At 41.2% G+C, this 12743-nt stretch overlaps 2 gene segments (V, D, J or C); one reads left to right on the top strand and one right to left on the bottom strand.

Annotated features, from left to right (window-relative positions):
* Positions 1-8735: 8735 nt before the first annotated feature.
* On the bottom strand, positions 8736-10999 carry LOC143135410 (Ig kappa-b4 chain C region-like). The segment is given in 2 exon segments: positions 8736-9327; positions 10813-10999. Coding segments are annotated over 2 exon segments (438 nt in total).
* A 938-nt stretch (positions 11000-11937) lies between these two features.
* Positions 11938-12401, top strand: LOC143133578 (Ig kappa chain V-III region PC 2485/PC 4039-like). The segment is given in 2 exon segments: positions 11938-11986; positions 12094-12401. Coding segments are annotated over 2 exon segments (357 nt in total).
* The last annotated feature ends 342 nt before the right edge of the window (positions 12402-12743 follow it).

Genomic DNA, 12743 nt, shown 5'->3' on the forward strand with positions numbered 1-12743 from the left:
CTTTATACTCAATACTTGACCACTGGCTATTGCATCTGTCTATTGAAAGTGAGAATGTGGCAAGTGATCTACTGTATAGGCTTCATAAATAAAATAAACAGATTGCTAATGGCCTACAAGCTGATCTGGGGTGCGTTTCCCGTACAACTACGGAGGTTAGCTTTTTACTAACAGGATGCATCGTTCAACTAACCAACATGTAAGTTACGACTGTTTCCCAAAACTGTCGTACTTACATAGTACTTTGTACGTTTGGACCATGATAGTTTCCAAACTTCAGTAGTCTGGACTAAGGTGGTTAATGACGTTTAGTAGCATGTGAACGGGCACGTGCACATAATTCTGTGGCGCATTGCGTTAAGGCCGGCAGATGACAGCCGCCGTTGCGCAGCAGTTATCAGTCCCCTGTCCAAGAGTTTGAATCTGGGTTAAGATTTTGACAACAATATTCACATCGTTGTTTACCTAAGTTTATCTTTTGTGCAGATCATATTATCAAAATCAGAATCAGCATTCTTGGCCTGGTTTGCGTAAAATAACAAGGACCCCCCCCCCTCCATGAAAATGAAAGGCTACATATTCTCAACTGACTCGTCAAAAAGTGCGCACCACCTTATTATTATCTGCAGGTGTGTGACTTTTACTTACGTGCACATGGCTGCAAATTGACTTTTAATTTATGTATTTTCTGCCTTGGGCAATTTAAAATATGGATGTATGGTGGTTAGAAGTGTAAATATCAATTAGAAACCTAAATATATTTATAATTATTAATTTGCAAACAAATAACTGGCGTCAGTGACGTCTTTGACATGAAGATCGATCCCCGGAACTATGCTTCTACTAGCATTCTACCACAGGTCGAGAGGTGTAGTTGTAACTACACAACTTTACGATAGTGGTTGCGAACGTTCGTTGCTACTATGGTTTTGGGAAACACTAACGTAGTGTAACGATGCATTGGACTATGTAAGTTCCAAATACGAATGTAATTCTACGGCATAAAGCAGATGTATTTGTTTATTGTAATGTACAGAAAAATAAAAATGACATGTCAAGCAGTCAATTGACTACATTGCAGTCAAGAAGTAGGGCAAATTAATTTCTGAAACCAAAATGTGGGTCATGGTTGTCTAAGCCTCTATAGCGTAGCCTGTTAAAAACGTCGCTAGATAGTATTAAATCGCCAACATTATTTTCTGCAGAAGCCTACCCAAGGCTACAGATTAATTCTGAACAGTTATTTCTCTACTGGCTCAATTATCACACCACTGTTTTGATTTGCGTAGTTGCATTACCCCCAACACTGACAGTAATGTAGGCAAATTTCGATTTTCGTTACGTATAGTCAAGCCTTAAGCCATACCCAAGTAGCCTAAATCAAGGTAATGTTTAATTATACATGATTTATTTTGTTATTGAATTCGTAGGCTGGGATTCCTCTCGGCAACATTTATGTTTAATGGTAGCCTCCTGCTTTTTCAGAAGGGGCGGCAGGCAGAGCGATGTACAGTGGCAGAGCGACACACAGTGGCTGAAAGTGGTACTAAAGCTTCACGCAGCTTCACGCCTCGTAATGCGCGACTGAAGTGGCCATTTGAAAGCGATGCCCACTGTATATTACAATTTTTGTTTTTATTTATCTAATTTGATTGTTTTTTTGTTTTCCTTTACCTGAAATTAACCTCCAATTGGCACATACGGCACAGTATTACAGCATGCAATAGTTAACAAAAGTTAATTGTAACGTATTTACTTTATGCTATCATAACTCCATACCCTAATCTGTGTATCTCTATCTATCTATCTATCTATCTATCTATCTATCTATCTATCTATCTATCTATCTATCTACCTATCTATCTATCTATCTATCTATCTATATAGTTGACAGTGTTTGGGTTTTCACTCAAAAAAAGTAATGCGTTTAAATTGTAACAAAATTACTTTACTCTTACGTCTTACTTGTTACTTTCCTTCAGTTGGTCTCTAACTTATCCAGGGTGCAACATTGAAAGAGTTACGCAACATTGTTAAAATCACTGACATTGTTAAAAATTACTTTTCTAAATTTGATTAGCGTATGGGGAGGTGTGGCCTGAAGCCAACCTGCGCAGGGAGGGAGTTTGAGGGAGAGCGGTGCATGGAGAGAATGTGTGATTCTACCCTGCGCATATACTCCAATGAAATATTGCCAAACAATATTTTAAATAAGCAATCACTGCATGTCAAAATAACTCAATATATTAGACATATTGTAAGGAACGCAGGAATACACGTAACAGGTATTCAGTATGTTAACTGTAATGAATTAAAAGGCCATTTTCCACGATAGAATTTCACAGGTGGGGTGTCGCTGTTCTAGTGCTGAAATTCTGCATACATACCATATATTCAAAGGGCAAAAAAGGCCATTTTCCACGATAGAATTTCACAAGTGGGGTGTCATTGGAAAGAGAAGAGAGTGTAGTTTCAGAATGTGGTGAAACATTCGATGCAAAATGCTTTCTGAGATGTGTGTCGCTGTTCTAGTGCTGAAATTCTGCAATTTCACAAATACATACTATATATTCAAAGGGCAAAAAAAACCTCAATATATTAGACATATTGTGAGGAACGCAGGAATACACGTAACAGGTATTCAGTATGTTAACTGTAATGAATTAAAAGGCCATTTTCCACGATAGAATTTCACAGGTGGGGTGTCGCTGTTCTAGTGCTGAAATTCTGCATACATACCATATATTCAAAGGGCAAAAAAGGCCATTTTCCACGATAGAATTTCACAAGTGGGGTGTCATTGGAAAGAGAAGAGAGTGTAGTTTCAGAATGTGGTGAAACATTCGATGCAAAATGCTTTCTGAGATGTGTGTCGCTGTTCTAGTGCTGAAATTCTGCAATTTCACAAATACATACTATATATTCAAAGGGCAAAAAAGGCCATTTTCCACAATAGAATTTCACAAGTGGGGTGTCATTGGAAAGAGGAGAGGGTGTAGTTTCAGAATGTGTTGAAACATCCGATGCAATGTGTCGCTGTTCTGGTGTTGAAATTCTGCAATTTCACAAATACATTTTGCATGCAAATTCCACGATAGAATTTCACATGGGGGGTGTCATTGGAAAGAGGAGAGAGTGTAGTTTCAGAATCCAATGCAAAATGACATATAGGCCGTAGGGAATACATTTACTGTAGAAAAACGTCAAAATCTGCCACCAACTACATAACCCCAGTGCAAAATGAACAAACTTATTGAATAGAAAACATAACACAACATGTAGCAAAAGATTCAGCACAGAAAATAAAGAAAACACTACATAATCTGCCACCCACTACATAACCCCCCCCCCCCCCTCTAAATTACCAAATTATTTAATAGAACACAAAAGACAACATTTATCAAAACATTGGGCAATGGAGTCAACAGAAAAACGATATACAGGCTTTTAAACGTCTGTGAACAATGCCTGTTCATCTGCAACAGGCACATGGCTGTGTTATCGCGGATTTGCGGTCATCCCTGCCCCCTTGTGGTAGAAAATTGCAATATTTAAGGTGGAATTGAAAATTAACTCCCCCGCGATCTGAATCTAGTGCTAACTTCAGCGCTGTGATTCGGACGTGCTCCAAAAGACAAAAAAAGCTTCGGGATAGATTTTTATAGATGGTTATGAGGAGAAATATGAGAAAGACATTTGATGATCATTGATCGTTGTTTTGGGACGTTAAGCCTTCCATATGTGTCAGTGAAGGAGATTGAAGAAACATGCTGTCACGTGCAGGTAACCTAAAGATTCTAGTGATTATGAGGAACAATATGAGAGAAATTTGGTGATCACTGATTGTTGTTTTAGGACATTAAGCCACGTTAAGCTTTTTGCTTAGGCTACAATAGGCGTTAATAAAGAATAAACGCTTAATGTCATCTTTGACCAGGTGCGAGGCCCATCAGACACGAAGCCATGGGCGACGGCCCAAATATTGCTGTTTTCATGAGTACAAAAGTTGAGTGACCCTCCTCTCAACAAAGAATAAAAAGACATGACCCTCCCCTATTTTCCTCCGGTGGTCCATTCCATAAATACCGGTCCCTAAGACTTCGACAGACTTGTTGCTGTCATGCTCGCCTAGGATGCTTGTGTGTTTGTGACCTGTCTCCGGCGTCACGAATAAAGCTTTGTACTCTGATACTGATACTTTTTGCCTCTTTGTGGATTAATACTTAATTTTTACCACACAGTATTCTCTTTAACACTTGTTTACTAATATCTGAAAATTATAGCACTTACCATGTTACTTCAAAGACAAGACTTTGCTGGTGTAAGCTTCTCCATGGAGATTTGTATATCAGAGGGGTATTTCACAAAACCTAGATAAGATGAGATTTTTGGTTATCCTGGATGAATAAAGCCTTGACTTGGTTTCACGAAAGACATAGTGCATAAGTTACCATGGGGATTTAATTCTGCTCCCTTATTGGCTCAGTGAGCTGTCACTCCAAGCAGTCAGTGAGCTGTCATTCCGTGCAAGGAGATGAGCGCTTTCATAAGTAGTAGGCCTGTTGAGATTTACTTGTAACAGCCTGCATTAAAACATGTTTATACTGTACATTGAAAGTACACAGGAGTTCACTCAGCACAGTTTGTTGTGCATGTTTTTCAAGACTTTTTCTCAACTAGGCAGAGCATGTACTCTGTGAAGCTCTCTTCTATGTCTCTCATGGTCCTTGGCAGAGACCTGCAAATATCTGTCAAAGATGACAAATGTTTGAGTGTTGTAACAGTTGAGCCAACGTCCCATGCTGGCTGCCAGATCTGCCACTGTCCTAGACAATAGCCAAACCACGTCATAAATGAGCTGGGATGCATCCACAATGACACCATACTTATCACAACTACAACAGCTAGCTGCAACAGCTTATTTGCATAAAAACATGATCGGACCTCAAGACATGTAGACAACTTTAGGTTATCAACATTCTCATCAAAGAGCAAGAACTCTTGTGATTCTAAAGATTGTGTTTACCATGAAAAATGTCCAAATGTAACCCAGTGGGTTTTACCCATTGTAATAATTTGTAAAAATATTTAAATATAGTATGTAATATATTGTAGAATATTTATTTTCCTTAAATATTAACAGATTGTAATTACAATCAGAACAGCAGAAGCAGATAGATACGGAGACAAACAAGTAAATACACATTCAACAACAAAGAAGAAACTTGAAAGAAGTTAATTGTTCAGTCCAAAATTACTACAAAAATATATCTGCGAGCAGCAATGAGGGGGCCAAGCAGAAAGGCTGGAGTTGCCATGACAACTTAATGCTGTTACATCAGACATATGGCCGTAAACCAGGGGTGGGCAAACTGCGGCCCGCGGGCCAGATCCGGCCCGCCAAGCACTTTCATCCGGCCCGCTGAGCATTTCATTTGGTTATCAGGCTGCTCGCTATTTTTTTCCTGCGATAGAGACGACGTTGGTTAGCTTTACTGCAAACTGCTTTTCACTCTCCTTAGAGAACGTTTACAATGTCAATGTCAAAACATCATGTTAAATAGAGATAACATCATGTTAAACTAAGTTAACTCTTAGTTATCTCCTTTGCAGCAGATCTAACGTGAACATGCGATCCATTTAATTGGGAACGCGTCTGCACTCACGAGAGGGAGAGAGAGCCGCAGGTTCCAGCTGGCTTGTCATTGTTGATAATTGATATCTCCTTCTTATAAGAAACTTTTAAAAGGAAATCATGAAGGCAGCAGTAGTTCCCACTACTGACCATTTAAAAAGTGTAAGAGGGCCATACCGTAGCAGGCAGAAGATCATTGAGAAATAAACGTGAATTAAAGCGACAGTGCACAATTTATACATTTGTTAAACAGCATAAAATTAGCAGTATTTTAAGCAATTAATATTTTAAAAGAAGTATTTTGTCATACTAGATTATAGGCTATAAAAAAATTATTTTTTTATGTGTGTGTCGTGGGGGGTGGGGGGGTGGTTGTTGTGCGGCCCGCCGGCCAATTTTCAAAACCCAGTGTGGCCCTTGAGCCAAAAAGTTTGCCCACCCCTGCCGTAAACAGTCAAAGCAAGTTTTATGTCTAACAAACCAAGACTGCCTAAGATACACGGTCACTTCCAGTTAAGCGGCTTCACCACCAATTTCGATTGGCTGTGTTGATGATGGACTCTGACGAAGACAGACGTGTCGATTGCTGTGCACCAGAGTAAAAGAAATTTAAGCCGTCTCTGTGTGCTCCGGTGAACCTTATCCTTCTCCACGTGATCAGTCCTCTCCCGTGAAGCACCAGACGAGACTTCAGAAGCGCGGTGGAACAACCCTTTTTTGACAAACTCCAGTTATGTCAAGACACTTCAGGATGCCATTTGGGTATACCTTCCCTTTTTTAAAAGCAATTATGCAAGGACATTTACTGGCCTACCAAATTTTCTTATTTAGAGAATGTGTCCAAACTCCTCGCTTCAACACTGTGTTTTCTCTTTTGTTTGAGGGGCCAGGTGTGTTGTTGTACATCATATGTTTCATCATTCTGGGAGCGTACCTATGTTCCCCGGGTCCTATGTGCTTTGTATGGGACCGGGGAACCCTTTTTTAAAACCCTAACCCCAAGCGGGGAACACAGGGATGACTCCATTGTTTACACTCCCAATGTGTAGTTATTAGCTTACAGTTAATTTAATCTGTGTTTGGAGTGTGCTTAATGTATTTCTTGTCATCAGAGCAGTCAACAGATTTTGCCTCCAAATCAATTTCCATATTTTCATTTGATTGAATTTCCAGGACTTCATCAGTGCTGTCTCCCTCATTATTTTCAGATTGTATCCCTTTTCTTGGCAAACACTGCGCTCTCCCGATTGTTCTCTTGTTTCTTGTGGGTGCGTGATCCAGGGAACTCATAGAAAATAACAAATGGTCGCACCTGATGCCTGATGGCCTTCGTCAGTGTGTTACCAGATTGTATCCCTAAAATTTCCAGCTATCGTTTCTATTTAACTTAACAATTGTGTACAGAGTTTGGGGTTTTACTGTTCCTCCAAGCTGCTCACTGTGGGACCAGCAATTGACTTTCCCTTCACAACTCTGTCTCGGGCAGTATTGATGGCATGTAGGATTTCATCCTTTTTATATGCAGTTGACCTTTAACCTGACTCTCGCCAGATGAATTTCGTTCTGCCTAGCTCCACTCACTGGGATCGCTTCGTTGAGAGTGATTTCGGCACCAGATTTCATGGTAGAGCCAATCAGGACGCAGGGCGGGAGTTTTATAGATGTGACGTAGCGTAGAAGCGACTGTGAGACTGTTCTCAGCGTCACGGGTTGGCTTCGATGTGAAGTGGTTGAAGTAGCACGTCAATAGATGACGGACAAGTGGCTTATCCAATCATATGCAAGGATTTTTGATAAGGCCCAGCCTTCTGAAACACCACTCCAATGGATCGATCGATCGAGTCGAGCTAGGCGGAACGAAATTCATCTGGCGAGTCAGGTTAGTTGACCTTGGCATCTGTTGTAAAACAATTGTCTGAGTGTAGTTGCTATTTCACTTTGAATCAGACTTTGAACTCTTTTGGCAAGCTTTTCCCAAATTCAACTATTTTTTGTGATATCAATGTTATTGTTTGGTTGCCAACTCTTGTGGGTAGCAGGCCTCACATCCACAACCAAATGAACTTTCTCACTAATCCCAAACACACCAAGTGCATGTAATCGAGCACAAATTGGGAGACCATACCTATGTTGATGTCTGTGAGAGCACTTTCACCATCCTTTTGGTGATCACTTTGGCCGTAAAGCTGTCGTCTGCACGTGGTGCCGCCATTGTCTCAGTGAAGTCTGTTATTGCACCAAACACCATCCTGAACACACCTCTCGCAGCCGTAATAAGAATTGTGATATTTTATATTTTTGAGGAACGCTTTTGCTGGTGCATCGCATACAAAGGCCGAAATGACTATTTTGTGTAAGTTTGTTTGGTATGTAACACGACCTGAGGAGATGACTGACATCTCCACAAAATTGGAGAAAAACTCACATTTGATGTCTTTTTTAAACCCAGAATACAATGCCACAACAAAGGGAATTTGGTCTTCTTCAATTAATGCCAATATTGGCCATAATTGGTCATTGTTGCTTTTAATAAGTGGCATGCCATCAATATTGATTTGTAGGTGGAGCGTTTGAGTGATTGTTAGGGTAAGACTGTACTGCATTCTCACCAATACACCTTTAGTTACTCCAAAATAATGCATGGATCCCCCTGCGTTTTCTTCCACCTCTATGCTTTTAAGAGTGTGCAAAAGTTTATGACCATCTTCTGGGAGACCTGCGTCGGGCAGGTGTTTGCTAAGGACTTGAAAGATGGTTGAGTGGTGTTTCCACTGCCCATGCCTTTAAATCATCACGTAAGTTAACATTGACATTGACAGTACGGATGAATATGACAAAGTCCTCATCTTGCATATCATAACTGTAATCGATATTTGGGATTTCCTTCAGACCACAGGTGGCACTTATGTCCTCTGAACCAGAGCTGGTACTAACGTTACACTAGGTTCCTCCTTTATCACAGCTGTCTACTGCCGTATTATTAGGAGAGCATTGGGTTTCTTGTGAAGTCCTGGTCAGTCCATCAGCGGGGTTCCTCTCTTCTCTGTGTGGGACTGTATTGTAAGTACTGATGACATCACACACAACAGTTTCACTCAGATTCTTTATTTTTCAACAGTGTTTCACATAAAGCGCTGAAGAATCACACAGATCAGAAACACATGAGCGAAACTTTAACACCAAAGCATATCTTGATTTTTTATTAAGCAATACACTCTCTCTTTGTCAGCGTGTGTTTGTGTGTGTGTGTGTGTCTCTCTCACTCTCCCTCTCTCTCTTTGTCTAAGCATGTCTGTGTGGCTGCGTCTCTCTGTAAGCGTGTGTGTGTGTGCTGTGTCTCTCTCTCTGTAAGTGTATGCGTGTGCTGCTTCTCTACTGGGCGCAGTCTCCCGTCTTGATGTCCTGGGTGACGGGTTCCTGGGTGCCCTGGGTGGCCTCACAGGTGACGGCTGGCGCCTTCCTCCACTGCTCCTGGGTGAGGGTGAGGCTGCTGCTCCAGCTGTAGAGGCCGTCCTTCTCCAGGAGCGCAGGGCTCTGGCTCCCCTCCCAGCGGCTGCTGCTCCCAGACACCTTCCAGCTCAGCCTCCAGTCCCAGGGGAAGCCCTTGGTGGCCAGGCACACCAGGGTGGCCTTTCCCTGCTGCAGCTCCACACTGGAGGGGGGAAGCAGCGTCAGGCTGGGACGCACGTCAGCTGCAGAGGAGGAGAGGGGGAGGGAGGGAGGGGAGGAGAGAAGGGAGAGAGGAGGGGAGAGAGGTAGGGAGGGAGGGAGGAGAGGAGAGAAGGGGAGGAGGGAGGGAGAGAGGAGGGGAGGAGAGAGGGGAGGAAGAGAGAGGGAGAGGGGAGAGAGGGAGAGGAGAGGAGAGAGGGAGGGAGGAGAGGAGAGAAGGAGGAGAGGGGGAAGAGAAGAGGAGAGCAGATGGGAGGGGAGAGGAGGAGAGGAAAAGGGGAGATGGCAGGGAGGGAGGGAGGTTAGTGGGATCCAAGGAGTGATGATGATGATGATGATGAAGAACACCAAGTAGAAGGAGGTGCAGGTGAATCCCCTCAGGAGGCCTCTGTCCTCAACACAGTGGAGCAGCAGCTCTCTCTCTCTCTCTCTCTCTCTCCCTCTCTCCCTCTCTCTCTCTTTCTCTCTCTCTCTCTCTCTGGGTTCAGCTGCAGCTCCTCCTTTGGGGGTCTGAACAGGACTCAACACACAGGCCTGCATTTGCATCCCACTCTCACTTCTCTATACCCACTCAGCACAGCAGTGGAAACGCTTCAGTCATTTATATACTGAAACACAATCTAAAGTTTTATTTATGATATGTAGAAAACATCTGTCATCTCAGTCAATTCAAAGATTACTGATAAATAATCTCTTGCCATTAGAAAAAAAAATTCTACATCAATCAACTGAATTTTTCAATCAGCCTGAATTGAAGACAGCAAGCCCTTGCTTTATATGCCAATATACCAAACAATATTTTAATCTACTGGTATTTTCGCAAGCTATTGACAATAACTTCAAGAGAAATATTCATGTTTAATTAACATAAAATCTGTCTGTGGATTTTGGAGACCAGCAGAATCAGTTTCAACGTTTAACTTTTAATCCAAATCTGACTTCTAATACCTTAATTTAGACAGGTCTGAAATGTATGGCCACATTTTTATATCATAAATTCCAGTGAGTGTAATCAAAACTATATGGCAAGAAATGAGAGCACATGTTTACTGTAATAAACTCGACATTGTAAGAAAAAAATACGTCTCCTTGCTGGTACACAGAATAAAAGTGAAGTTTTTAACAGGGTGTGTATGCCACATATGTATTATATGCAACATACAGTGGCACACTATGACTAACTAAGTACATTGCAAATGCCAGGCGGCCGAATTAGTTGTTAAATCTCAAGAGCCTAACCTGCCGAGATAGCAAAGACAAATATTCTGGATAGTTTTGAAACAAAATTAAATATTTTAAACTTTCTTTCATATATGTCATAACCTTTCTGTTTTATCAATCTGGATATGCATATTGTTTCTAAAGAGCACTTGGGCTGAGCAAGACTTTCAAAAATATCCGTTAAATCAGCAGATAGATATAAGCAAATACAAAATGCTATCATATCATTGGACATTTTACCCCACAATGTGTTCCTACAATGATAAAATAATAAAATTGTTACTTACTTCCGATAGCCAGTCTGGTTCCTCCACCAAAAGTGAGCCACAGTGATACAGACTCATTAAGCAGCCGTACAAAAACCTCCTGCACACTCCAGTAGTCTCCAGTACACAGACAAGACATGCTTTACATTTCATTTTATTTACATGAAAGAATGTTATAAATTATGTACTTTTGATTTATTTTGAAATGATTGCTTGAAAATCAAGACACTATGTTTATTTAATTTCAATACATGAGTAATATATTTATATTTTAGTCAGTAAAATACCCCATGTATACTAAATAAATGTATTGTTCATTCTTACAAACACACATTTGAAAAAAGAAAATTTATTTAAGATATTCACAGTTTTACCATTTAATGCCAAACCTTGAAAAGGCCTTGTTAAGTGAGTAAAGCTTTGGGAAATGATTGGATTCATTGAATTGAGAATATTTAATTTTGCACTGACTTAGAAATCGCTGTTTATTACCCTCACCTTAAATACAGTGGAGTGTTTTGGATTTATTAAATCAATGTACTTAAAAGTTCACACTGCTGGCTTCAGTAAAGGTGAAGGGGAAAGGCCTTTGATGTCTGCACTGCCTGTGGCTGTGGAGCGCCCTCTACAGGCTGATTTGAATACGATCATTTTTTAAATCTCTTTTATCTTTCTTTTTTTTTTTAAGTATATTTTTTTGGCCTTTTTATTACTTTAATGATAGTGATAGTGGAGAGTGACAGGAAGCGAATGGAAGAGAGAGCAGGGGTGGGATCCGGAAAGGACCACGGGGCGGGAATCGAACCCGGGTCGCCGGCGTACGGTGCAGGTGCCCCAGCCAGTTGCGCCACAGCTGGGGCCAAATCTCTTTTATCTTTCTGAAGAACCATCTAACTTGGGGTTGATAACTTTCATCCTTTTTGTTGTTGTGGAATTTGGGGAAGAGGCTATGTTCAGGGGTTTTAATAAATTAATCTGTGTGTGTGTGTGTGTGTGTGTGTGTGTGTGTGTGTGTGTGTGTGTGTGTGAGAGAGAGAGAGAGTGAGTTTTGCATAGAAACGACACACACCTTGCAGCTCCATCTACTTTAATAGTCGCTGAGGGGATTAGAGCACTTCAGGTCTTTACTGATCAAGATCCACAAAGATGATTTCTCCCACTCTGATGCTGCTAGCTGTGGGACTCATGGCCCAAGGTGAGATGCTTTCATTTTCTGATATACATTCTCTGATTATGTGCCTCTGCTAAAATTGCATTTGTGTAAAAGTCTACATTTTAAAAACACTCAATTTTTCTCAACAGAATCATCTGGAATTAAAATTTTGACCCAGTCTCCCTCATTGTCTGTGAAGGCTGGACAATTTGCCTCCATCAGCTGCACAGCAAGTGAAAGTGTTAGTACTTGTCTCCACTGGTACTCCCAGAAACCTGCAGAAGCTCCTAAACTCCTGATCTCCTATGCAACAACTCTTCAGTCTGGTGTTCCAGCTCGGTTCAGTGGGAGTGGGTCTGGTACACAGTTCACACTGACCATTACAGGAGTCCAGCCTGAAGATGCAGCAGATTACTACTGTCAGCAGTGTAATCAGTTTCCGTTCACACAGTGTTAGAGCGCCGTACAAAAACCTCCCTCAGCTGGACAGGGTCAGAGGCCTCAGCAGACTGATCTGAGAACAGGTGCAGAGCTGCTACAGATGACTGAACTCAGCTCATGTAAAAATAGATCTCACACTTCCTCTGATTCACAGACAATGTTACCTTCTTCTCCCATTATATCCACAAATAGGATGAATACATCAGACCCAGTCTTAACCGCAGTCCCAATCTTTATGTCCTCTAGAATAGTCTGAGTTGGTGTCTGGATACAGCCAGATTTACTGAATTTCAGGAAATTCAAAAAGTGGTTTGTCTTTCCATAATTGCATCATAAAAAATCATTAATACGGTCAACT

This window comes from Alosa pseudoharengus, unplaced genomic scaffold (genome assembly GCF_046254945.1).
Source record: "Alosa pseudoharengus isolate Yale_2024_CS ecotype anadromous, Long Island Sound unplaced genomic scaffold, YU_APseudo_1.1 YU_APseudo_1.1_scf_2, whole genome shotgun sequence".
Classification (NCBI taxonomy): domain Eukaryota; kingdom Metazoa; phylum Chordata; class Actinopteri; order Clupeiformes; family Clupeidae; genus Alosa; species Alosa pseudoharengus.